The sequence below is a fragment of the Ascidia mentula genome, chromosome 1 (genome assembly GCF_947561715.1).
Source record: "Ascidia mentula chromosome 1, kaAscMent1.1, whole genome shotgun sequence".
In the NCBI taxonomy this organism is placed as follows: Eukaryota; Metazoa; Chordata; class Ascidiacea; order Phlebobranchia; family Ascidiidae; genus Ascidia; species Ascidia mentula.
The window spans coordinates 25052879-25065106 of NC_138566.1; the positions used below are offsets into that span (position 1 = coordinate 25052879).

General features: G+C 34.2%; 1 protein-coding gene across 8 annotated transcripts in view; it reads right to left on the reverse strand.

Annotated features, from left to right (window-relative positions):
* Nucleotides 1-2800: 2800 nt before the first annotated feature.
* The window catches only part of LOC145916138 (uncharacterized), a 62695-nt gene continuing 53267 nt past the window's right edge, over nt 2801-12228 (reverse strand). For 5 of the 8 annotated variants that reach the window (XM_083002778.1, XM_083002781.1, XM_083002780.1 and 2 more), the window contains 17 exons: nt 9934-10095; nt 8586-8747; nt 8422-8527; nt 6628-8216; nt 6290-6451; nt 6031-6207; nt 5781-5939; nt 5603-5713; nt 5383-5480; nt 5114-5314; nt 4822-5056; nt 4725-4764; nt 4476-4577; nt 4339-4371; nt 3935-4039; nt 3864-3896; nt 2801-3620 (listed from right to left, as the gene is read on the reverse strand). In XM_083002778.1, coding sequence (XP_082858904.1) covers nt 3589-3620; nt 3864-3896; nt 3935-4039; nt 4339-4371; nt 4476-4577; nt 4725-4764; nt 4822-5056; nt 5114-5314; nt 5383-5480; nt 5603-5713; nt 5781-5939; nt 6031-6207; nt 6290-6451; nt 6628-8216; nt 8422-8527; nt 8586-8747; nt 9934-10095 — 3507 coding nt within the window. In that variant the 3' untranslated portion in view covers nt 2801-3588. Of the gene's footprint in view, nt 3621-3863; nt 3897-3934; nt 4040-4338; nt 4372-4475; nt 4578-4724; nt 4765-4821; nt 5057-5113; nt 5315-5382; nt 5481-5602; nt 5714-5780; nt 5940-6030; nt 6208-6289; nt 6452-6627; nt 8217-8421; nt 8528-8585; nt 8748-9933; nt 10096-11415; nt 11578-12228 lie in introns of all 8 variants that reach the window. The other 3 variants (XM_083002784.1, XM_083002779.1, XM_083002777.1) reach the window with 3 other exon arrangements.

The following is a 12228-nucleotide window of genomic DNA, read 5'->3' on the forward strand; positions in this document are numbered from 1 at the left end:
ACGATTCATTTTGCCACAAACACAGCCTGATTTTTTTGCTCCATTTTCAACATAAATTTTAGCAGCACCCACCAGCAAGTTACTACCTAATTGGAATAGCTCAAAACCCCACTAAAACTGCCCCCAAACACCCTAAAATTCGCCATGACAACAGCACGCACATGTGTGCTCATTCAACCGCAAATTTAACTTAAATGCGTCACTGCTTTGCTTGGTGATGCATGACTTTGCATTGTGACACAGGTTTCCCAGCACCAAAACTAATTTTCATAGAAATACCAATATGTGTACTAAATCGTCAAAACTTTTGGCAAAGAATGGTCCTCTGAGATGCTAAGCGTGTGGTGAAACAATGTACGAAAGGCCCCTTACCGACCACACACCTTGTATATATTCTTTGGCAAATCCCAAGTATGTTGTATGCTTTCACAAAAATAAAGCCTGTTAAAATTTTTTAAATGAAATACCCACTATGAGTAACATGCCCTGAAGGACGCATATTGGCCATGAAAATTAGTTTTGGTGCTGGGAATGCCCACCGTGTGGACCTGTGTCAGTGTCACAATGGAAATTCATGCATCACCAAGCAAAGCAGTGACGGATTTAAGTTAAATTTACGGTTGAATGAGCGCACATGTGCGTGCTGTTGTCATGGCGAATTTTAGGGTGTTTGGGGCAGTTTTAATGGGGTTTTGGGCTATTCCAATTAGGTAGTAACTTGCTGGTGGGTGGTGCTGAAAATTATGTTGAAAATGGAGCAAAAAATCCGGCTGTATTTGTGGAAAAACGAATCGTTTAAGTGTCCAATCATTTGTGATTTTATGAAAGATTCATTCCATATCTACAAATTTTAATCAAAATTAATTTCCGAAAAAATGGTTTAGTTACCCCCCTAGGGCCATTTGCCCCCCTGGTTACTCAGTATTTTAGTTTAAAGAGCATCAAAAAATGGAACTGGATTTTGCAGAAAAATGAATAGTTCAACTACCCACTCATTTGCATTTTTTGTAAGTTCCAACTCTTCTCTATGCAATGGCATCAAATTTAGTTGCTGAAAAATTGTCAAAGCCCTTCCCCAGGGCTGGTTATACCCCCTGTTGGTCATATGATCTTCCAGGAGGCCCAACAAGTCCTTGCTCTGTACAGTCTCATCCAGGAGCAAATTTTTTTTCAATTTTGAAGAATTTTAGATCCCTATATAAGTCACAAGACCCATCGGCACAGTCACTAGATGCGTTACAGCTGAGGGCCTTGAAAACCAGTTGTTTTCCTGGTCTACATTGTTACAACATCTTGTAGGCAAGATTGACAATGAATATAAAGGAAGCCATATCGACCACCCTGTAAGAATAAGCTTTCCCCAATTTGAGGATTTATGATGGGGTTACTAAAATGTTTAAAAATACTAGTGTATACAGTTAATTGAGGTTATGGTGCATATTTGTTATGAAATGACAATTGCAAGTTTGTTTTTAATGATTGGTTAAAAAAAATGATTGTTAATTATTTCAATATCATGTTACCCCTGTTTCATAATTCATCAGAATTGACTTTTCTTGATCTGTCATAACAACTGGTTTAGATTTTGGGCAATACAAGTGAGTGGACTGATCGAGCACTCATGGTTACTTGGTCGGTCATGATTACCAAAGAGACGCTGGTCGACAAAACTTTTTTTTCAGTCGACAAAACTTTAAACACACATAACTTTGCCGTTTCTCAATGGATTTCGATGATTTTTGCACATCTTGCATGGAATGGTAGTTTTAAAAAAAACATAACGATTTATAGGACGAACATTAATGTACATTGTCATAAAACTACTTTTACCGTGCGTCTATCAAGTCATTTCATCATCCATGCTGCGCCCTTTCTACCTCATCAAGACATGTGACAACAATCTTGTCATCACCTTTATCAACGTCATACGTCAACACCAACGTCATTTTTCAATTTCACCTGAACTCAATTAACTGCACTCGCCCTGACTACATATTCCATGCATATTCATCAAGTAACCAGGAGTGCTGGAAGGAGTCAACAAGAAGTCAACATACACTAAGAAGAGAAGTCAAAGAGAGAGAGTCAAAGTCAAAGACCGAATTAAAGGACATAGAGAACACAAGTCAAAGAGTAGATCAAGAAACAATTGGGTTGATTGTCATCTAGTTATAGGAGTTATTGTTTGGGAACCGAGTTGAAGCGTGGTTTGTAAGTTGTCGATGGTTTTTGTTTGTGTTCAACCATAGTATACTCTTAGAGTACAGTATACTATGGTTCAACGAAATAAATTGAAGGGGAAATCTTAAAGGTCTATAGTCTTTGTTTAAATAGTAACCAGGAGTCAGACACACGGCAGTGTTTTATTTTGCACTACGTTACCAGAACGGTCAGTGCAAATTTGTTGACTCGCCTCCGTGATACTTGAACGCGCAAATTAACCTTCTGATTTATAATCTGTTCAATTTATTAAATTAATTGCAAATATGGGTAATTTCTTGTGTCTAAAAATTATTCTGGTGTCGATTTTCTTTAAAACTAATCTACATTTTTGCTGCTTAATTGATTTAAAGTAATGCCCAACTAGGCCCCAAAATGCCCCCTAAGGGACAGCTAAGGCAATTGCCCTGCAATGATTTTCACTTAAATCGGTAGACAAGAGGAAAGACCAACAAAAAACAAGAAAAATTTGGTTCCATTCCTGCAAAACTCCACATACTCACGCTCAAAATATGTCTAAACATGTAATGTAAACTGGTCACGCAATCATATATTTGTATGTGCTGATTTGGCTGGCGGTGACATGATAAGAAATGCGGTTCTTGCAAACAACAGTTGAATTTTTAGTCTCTTTATACTCAAGGCATTTACAAAATTTTAACAACAAATACATAATACTGCAATGCATCAAAAAAACAATGTGAAAAATCAACGTAACAGTATGTGAGCTTTAGGCAAGAACATCCAAAAAATCACAGTTAAAATATGTTGCAAATAAACTACATGACATTACAAAATCTTGCATAATTTAGTATTTAATATTAACATTTGAAGCCAATAGATTTTCGCAAAACTTGCAACACAAACTTGATATACACAATAAATTCAGATATATACACAGTAACAAACAAAATAAAAAACGGGATACTAAAACAATATTAAAAATCAATTAATTATAGTTGGGATAACTTGGAACACAAATCGGTTATTTTAAAAATATGTAAAAAATCAAAGCATCACATAATGTACAAAGGCACCAAGACACAACAAAATAATAATAAACAAGTGCAACATAATCTTCGTGAAATTTTAACAAAGCTTTTAGCGTTTTGTACATTGTCACAGTTGAACACAAGTCACAAATTATCAGTCCATGCAGAATTGGCAACCACGGCACTAGTCACCTCAAACCTTACTAGGGGCGTGACGTTTCATACTTTGGTCCGACTTTTTAAAAAAAGGTGATTGTAGTTGCAAGGCTAGTGAACCATATGGCGCATATAAGAAAGCTGAGATAAAGGTCGTCACAGTCCAGTGACCCTGTTTTGTCATGCAGTCGTCTCCACTAAACATGTTTTACTGTGAAAGTTACTCAGCATCTGGTCTTGATGAGGGTCCAGCTTCAAAAAAAATATTTTATTTATTGTAAAACCACTTTAAACAAATTTCAAGGACTAGTTTTGTTGTTTTTATGTCAAAGAAAATGATGTTTTTTTACACAAAAAGTATTTTTACAGTAAATGATTTAAAAAAATTACAGTAATTAAAAGGGGTTAATCCTTTTTACCAACTAATGTTTATTTAGTTTAAGCAAGAAATAGTTATATGAGATGCATAAAATTACTCTATTTTAAGTCACTTACCTAACGAGGATTCCATGATTGGCGTAAGTGCTCCTGTAAAAAATGACAAATTATTTTGATGTTAAAATGACCTTTCTGTGCATTTGATGCTTCTTCATGAATGCTGGTTTTCTTATTTATGTCATTCTCAGCAAAATTCAATGTCGAATTATTGATAACACCAGAAATTGAGTTTTCTATATGTTTAAAAGTCACTTTGGTCATAAAAATAAATAAAAAATAGTGACATAGCACCTATGATTTTTTTTAAATCGATGACATCCTTAACCTTGATGTACCTTCAAAAAGGGCATATTTTGCCTTAAGAAAAATATTACTTTACAACAAATAAAACCCATTATCAAACTAGAAACCTTTTGCCCCAATTAATTGGTTTGAAAAATAATTTTAATTTAATCGTTTACTGGCTTGAAGATCATACATTTACAACTATACTACTGACAATTTAAAAGTAGATATTTGTTTGTTTACATACCTGTTGACCTTTCACCGATAGACAATTCATGATCTATAAAAAACAACAATCAGTAAATGTTAAATAATTGTCACTTTTTAGAAATTGGTGGCAGCAACAATTTTTTAAAAAGAGTGTAAGCAAACAACCTGACCAACCTGTATGTCTGGTTTTGGGGTAAATGGTGGTACTTTGACTTACATCTTTACCAGCAGTACTGAAAGTGGGGTTGAGAAACAATCCACCAGAAAATGAGGTACCTTCAAAAAGGGCATATTATGCCATGAGAAAAATATTACTACACAACAAATAAAACTAATTTGCAAACTAGAAAATAGTTTGGCAGATTCAAACCTTTCATACCAATTAAATTGTGAGATAATTAATTTCATATGCAATATGCTTACTGCCTGGTTTAAAGGATTGTTGTCGTTCAGCAGTATCAATCTGTAAAACACAAAACTGTGTATTTACATGTTTCGAATTGCAGTGTTAAAATCTTACGTGTGCAAAAAAAGGATTCTCAAAGAAGTATCCTTGTTCAAATATGGGTGAATCATTCCACAAAACCACAACCTCAAACTCAATGTCTTCGCCAAGTGCTTTTTTTTGCACAAGAGCGAATTGGGCTTCAGAGAAAGGAAGAGCAAACATGTCTCTAACATTTCTGGATGTGGGACGACAGATAACTCCAGCTGGGAATCTTTTTATTTTTAAAGTTATGTGCTTATACTCTGACCTAAATATAAAAAAGGTAAAAGTTGGATATTACAGTCGAACACAACAGAGTTGGTACTTCATCTCGAAGACACCGGTAAAAACATTTTGCAGATTTTCAGGTTTGTCTTGAGCATGTTTCCACAAGTCAACACCAATGGAATCAAACAAAAACATTTTTAGGACTCGGATTTTGGGTTGCTCATTTTCAAATTTATTGCGCAGGCGACAGTTCAAGGTGACTTTCTTGCTGTCTTTCTCTTTTGCAGATGCCGCTTCACTTTTGACAAGCAGGAAGATAGATGTTAGCCAAGTTGTGAAGTAGATCAAAACAACAGCAAGGCTTACTATGTAAAATGAGAGACACTAAACCGGTGAGTTGTTTGGTGCTGGTGACTTGAGAAATTAAGTGTGTTCCATTCTAGTCCATCAACGCTCTGCTCAAACTAACAAAGCCAACAAGTTTAAAAATTATTGTAAATGTGTTGTTAGCAATCAAGATGTCAAATATTGAGCGTACAACACAGCGATATGTGTCACATTACACAGTTAAATCAACTTTGATTACCATGATCTGTTTTGGGCTTTTGAAGAAGTAGCAAGTAGGCAAGATTATCAAAACATCTTCTTTGAATTTCACATGGCTCGGTTCGCATTTTAACATGGGTGTTATTTGTGCCTGTAGATGCAGTTGGGTAATTAACATGATATTGATAAGGCATATGTTTGTACGGAAAAATTTATACCGTTTCACTTCGTTTTCCGTAGTATGCAGTAACTTTTACCAATGTTGGTTTTTCCACTGCACCACATGGAAAATCAACTCTACATCCCAGAACTTCAAGAACGCCTGCTACTTTTGGTTCAATAACACATGATGTGCGTTCAATAAACAAGTAGTCATCCTAGAAGATAAGGGCATAGTGTTTCATTTGTGGAGTTTTATTCAGCAAAAATAAAATAACTATAACTGATAACTATAGTAAAAATACCAACCCGATCTTTTAGCTTTTTCACTTGATCAGAAATAGTTTTTGTCCCAATTTTAGAAGTCTTCCAAGTTTTTGCTGCATCACCAACTTGCTCATAATTTTCAATATTATACAAACAGCTGGCGACATGCTCAGCACCATCATCTCCAATGTTGTTATGTGCCAAATTGATGGAAACCATCTAGAATTAAGTGTCATTGATTAACTTGACACACCATAAGTGTTACATTGGAAACTGCAGCAGGAATTAGTCACATGATTACCGAATATGGTCTTTTTTTAACTGCTTCAGTCAAATGTTGAGCTCCAATGCATGTTACACCACAACTTTCCAGATCAAGTTGATCGAAATTGTTTAAGCTTGTAGCCAACACTTTTGCACCAATGTCTCCAACAAGGTTGCCATGTAGGTCCAATAAACTTATCTGCAAAAACAAGCTGGTCTGTTTTTTTCACATTGAGTACAAAATGCATAAACAAAATATCTAGGTGACAGACACATTCTTGGCAGTTACGGCATTAATCAAAGTGCTTTCCATATTGAGCAAACATTTCTGATGTAGTGGTTAATGTCATTTAAGGTACAGTAACTAAAATTTACCGGGTTAGCTCTATACTGCAGCACATATACCAAATTTTCCAAGTCACACAAAGAAACTGATGAATCACTGAGATCTAACTCATTGGGAAGGGAAGAGGATAGAGATGTTGTGATTTCAGCATTATTTGCCTCATGGGCCCAGCAACAAACTTCCTTTATAGTAGCTTTATAGGGTGGTTTAAGGCATGATTGAAGAAGTTTGATGAGTATCAACTTTTTTGCATGAAAATCTTTGAAGTTTAATCTGAAAGTGGTTGATTCCAAACACTGAATGTCATCCAACAATTTATCATTACAAAATCCAAAGCACAGTCTGGTGAAGTATTTCCATCTATAAGTTGTGAGTTTTGTGTATTTTTTTTGGAACTCATCTAAAGGCATGATCATCATCAGATAGATAACAGCAAAAAACTTTTGCCAGATATCATGCGAGAAACATGAATGTTGATATGAATCATAGTTTACTTTTTTCCCAAAAAACATGTTATCTGTGCATTTATCAAGTTTGGCATGTCTCAAATCATCCAAGGAGAAGTATTTATTTTCAGTCCATGTCCAGGCAAGTTTTGCCAAGTTGTACACCATGATGCCTGGGTCTTCATCAAAATAAATCTGCAAATTCTGGACCAAAATTGCAGCAAGTATTGGTGAAAGCAAAACATTTTTTACTTCACTGTCATAGCGCATCAAGCAGTTCAGCAACAAAATGTAGTTGCATGGTGCTTTGCAGCATTCTAACAAGAAAGGGTTTTGTTTTAAAATCTGCCTTATTGAATCATGCCTTGCCCCACATATTTGTCGTCCAAGTTCTTCTTTTGAACTTGGAGGTAAACCAACAATTTCAACAACAAATGTTGGTTTGTATTGCTGATAAAGTTTGCTGAATGGACCAGGTCTTGATGTAAAAATCTTTCTGGATATAGGAAGCAAGTTTCCCTCAACCAACTGCCTTAAATAAACATCTGGTGTGTTCTTTGAATGCAAAGAAGGAATAGATTCAACTTCTTTTGATAGAAGATCAACTGCTTTTCCAACTCCATCAAAAATAATGAAAACATCTGAATCAGTTGTAATTATCTCAAGTATGTCTGCTTCTTCTTCGGGTGTGTATGTTTGGTCAGGCAACAATGTACAAAGAAGAAATTGAAGAAATGTCATCTCCACATCAAAATCAATTTTGCTGACATCAACATACAAGAAAAAAGACACATTTCCATACAAGTTATGTCTGGTCCATGTTTTTAGTAAAGATGTTTTTCCAATTCCTGGTTGGCCAACAATAAAAATCTTATTTCCATGTTTTTGCACATATTCTTCTTCTTGTGCTATAGCTTTGTCCAACCCAAATCTGCGGGATATATTTGTCAATACTGCCCTCTTTGCATCCACAAACATTTTGGAAGGAGAAATTCTATCATATTTTTTTTCTCTTTTAAAAGCAAAAGAAAAATGAAACAAATGATCGTGCATGATGCGGACTATGGAAACTTCCACTGGTGTTATGGGACATTTTGATAAAATTGCAAGCGACAACTCTTCCTGGGCAATTTGTGGAACCTTTTCTTTCAACAACAACTTCAGTTGTTCGCCTAATGATTTTTAAAATAAAAATAATGTAATAAAGACTTCTTAGACTTAATCACAAATATATCAACTTCCCAAACAGAATTGTCCATAATAAACTTGATGCAATGTGTTAAATTAGGATTAGTGATATGTATGTTACCAAGGCAGCTGGAAATTGTGAAATAACAAAAAAACATTTTGCAAAGTGACAAAAACAAGTTTCCTTACAATGTTTTTGATCTTGTTTAGATGTGGATGTCAATGAGGTTTTTCCACAGCTTAAAATGACTGAATGCTGTTGTTTATAGGAAAAACCATGTTCCTTCGACAAAACCTTCAAAAATATAAAAGGTTTACAAACGTTCGAATAAACTTTCCATGTAAGTGCCCACAGTTCCCGGCAACAATGCCACTTTGTCTGATAAGTCATTAACAGCTTGAATGGTTAGATTGCATCCTTTCAGCTCCAATTCATCAATGTTGTAGATGCAATGTGCCAGTGCATGTCCACCCTCATCTCCAATATTGTTGTGGGAGAGGTTGAGTTTCTTCAGCTGATGGCAAAAAAATCTTTGCAATTATCAAAATAGGTTATTTGATACAATTAAAAAACAATCCCGTTTTACAAAAATGTGCAACCAAAGTATGGAAGTTGGGACAAAAAAATAAACATGCTAGCAATACAAAATTTAATGGAAGCACAAAATAGAATAAAAATTCTATGACACCCGTAATGGCCCATTTCAGTAGTGGGATTCAACAAGTTTTAATGACCTAAATGAATCTGTTGTTAACAACCAAATGTGTGGACCTTTGATTTACTTTGAGCACTGTATTCCCGTGGTTAATATATGGTATGCTGCTAGTGACATAAATGGTACTAAAATATTTGTATCCCACCACTTGCAAATTTCATCAATCAGCAGTGATTAAAATGTGAGAGAACTAAAATAATGACATAAAAATGTTTTTATAGTTTTTGACAATAAATCATTTTAAACAGTCTAATCATTACAAAGTTAGTCCTACATACCGATAAAATATCATAAAAAAGATTATGCAAACATTCTAAAAAGAAAACTGTTTCGGCCCAAGTTATAATGGGTCAGTGTGGAGATGATATAAAAAGCCTTTTTTCAAAAAAACACTGAATCCATGACATAAAACGTACTATAAACATTAGTATGGAAAATATTCAAAATTGTGGACTCATGAAATCCTACTGCAATGTCAAAAACCTACAAGTTAAAATTTGATGTTACAGTCAATGCTTTCATAAAAGCAAACAATATAATAGGCTCTTTGCTATACTCCATACTATCAAATCTAATCCAAAACTAACAAAATATTTCAAAGGCATGATAGTTGCAGAACATTCGAAGAAAACTTGGTGCATGAGAAGCATAAGGTTGGCCACCCCTGATATATAAACAAACTTTGAGAAAAACAACTTGCAAGAAAAAAGATATGTGAATTTTTTGTTAAAGTTATGAGAAATTAGCAAGAAATTTGATAAGTGTAGACTCTAATTATATCATGTATTCAATTCCAGCATTACTATAGGTTGGATCTTCAACAAAGAAATTAAAAAGAACATTTTGTATCAATCAAAAAAGGTTAATGGCATCAAAATAATACAAATATAAACTTGGTTAACAGAAGTAAACACAAGCATAGTCTGCCAATAAATGCAAAAACATTTAGATTATATTACAATTATAACACAAACAGCTATCTTACAGGTTCTGGCAACATTGCAATTCCAAGTGATAGATAACGAAGAGTAAGGTGAGTTAAGTTGCATCCTTCCACTTCCAATTCTTCAATGTTGTGGATGCATTTTACCAGTTCACATCCACCCTCATCTCCAATATTGTTGTGCGAAAGGTTGAGTTTCTTTAGCTGAAGGTAAAAAAAACATTGCAATTATTAAATTAAGTTATTTGATACAATTAAAAAAATTACAGTTTTACAAACACACAAAAATGTGCAACTAAAGTACAAAAGTAGAAAAATAAACATGCTTGCAATACAAAATATAACGAAAGTACGAAATAGAATTAAAACTAGTTGGTTCTTAGAATTTAGTAATCTACATGGACCGGTTGTTATCAATCAAATGTGTAGAGATATGTTTCACTGCGGGCACTGTATTCCGCAGTTAATATATGGCATGCTGCTAAAGAGACCGGATGCTAAAATATTTGAATTCCACCACCGCCCATTTCATCAACCAGCAGTGATTAAAAAGTGGGAGAACTGAAAAAATGTGAAACAAATTTTTTTATAGTCTTTTGACAATCTATTAATTACAAAGTTAGTCTTAGAAATTGGACAAAAAACTAGTGTTGTGGCCCAAGTTATTATGGGTCAGTGTGGAAATGTGATAAAGGCCCTTTTTCATAAAATCCACTGGAACCATAACATAGAACATACTTAACCCATTAGTATAGACAGTATTCAAAATTGTGGAATCATGAAATCCTACTGCCATGTCAATAACCTAAATAACTTGGGTCACAACACTTTTCTTTTCAGGATCATTGCATGATCTTTTTGGATTTAGTTTTTTGTCCAATTTCTAAGACTAACTTTGTAATTAATAGATTGTCAAAAGACTATAAAAATTTTTTTTCCTACTGCCATGTCAATAAAAGTTAAAATTTGATGTTACAGTCATTGCTTTCATAAAAGCAAACAATATAATAGGTTCTTTGCTATACCACATACTATCGAATCTAAACTAATTCAAAATTTTAACTTGAAGGTTTTTAACATCGCAGTCCCCATTCTATCAAATCCAATCCAAAACTACCAAAATAATTCAAAGGCATGATAGTTGCAGCACATCTGAAGCAAAGGGAAAAAATTAGTGCATGAGAAGCATGAGGTTGGCCACACATAATATATAAACAACCTTAGAGGTACTCAGCAAAAAAAACTTGCAAGAAAAAAGATAAGTGATTTTTTAAAGTTATGAGGAATTAGCAAGAAATTTTATAAAGTGTAGACTCTAATTAAATCATGCATTCAATTCCAGCAATCCTATTACTTGGATTCCTAACAAAGAAATTGGAAAAAACAATTTTGTATCTATAAGGGAAAAGACTTTGAAATGATACAAACATAAACTCAGTTAACAGAAGTAAACACAAGCAGAATAGTCTGCAAATAAAGAACATTTAGATTATAATACAATCACAACACAAACAGTGATCTTACAGGTTTTGGCAACATTGTAATTCCATTCAATAGAAAACTAAGAGCAGGGTAAGTGAGATTGCAACCTTCTACTTCCAATTCTTCAATGTTGCGGATGCACCTTTCCAGTTCGTTTCCCACCTTATGTCCAATATTGTTGTGAGAGAGGTTGAGTTTCCTCAGCTGGAAGGAAAAAAAAACAATGCAATTATTTTATTAAGTTATTTGATACAACAAAAAAATCCAGTTTCAAAAACACACAAAAATGTGCAACCAATATGAAAGTTGGAACAAAATAAACAAACATGCTAGGATCACAAAGTGAAATGAATTATGAAATATAATGAAACTTTGACAACAACAATAGCCCATTTCAGTGGTGGGATTCAAACTGGTTCTTGGAATTTTTGACGTAAACGAACTGATTAACCAAATTTGTGGACCTATGTTGCACTTCGAGCACTATAATCCCACAGTTACTATATGGCACAATGCTAGTGAGATAACAGATGCTAAAATATTTGCATCCCACCACTGGCCCATTTCATCAATCAGAGTGATTAAAATGTCGTAGAAATAAAAAAATGAGAAAAAAACTTTTTTTCGACATCCTACTGCGATTTCAAAAACCTACAAGTTAAAATTTTGTGTTACAGTCACTGCTTTCGTAAAAGCCAACAATATAAGCACACCAAAGCAGAATAAATTTAATTATCAAGATAGAAAAAATATGTAATTACTACAGGGTGGTTGTTGCAATTACTGGGAACCAATTGACTACAATATAAAAGCTGTGATCAAGAAGTAACGACCTGCGCAGTGGGGCGATCCTGT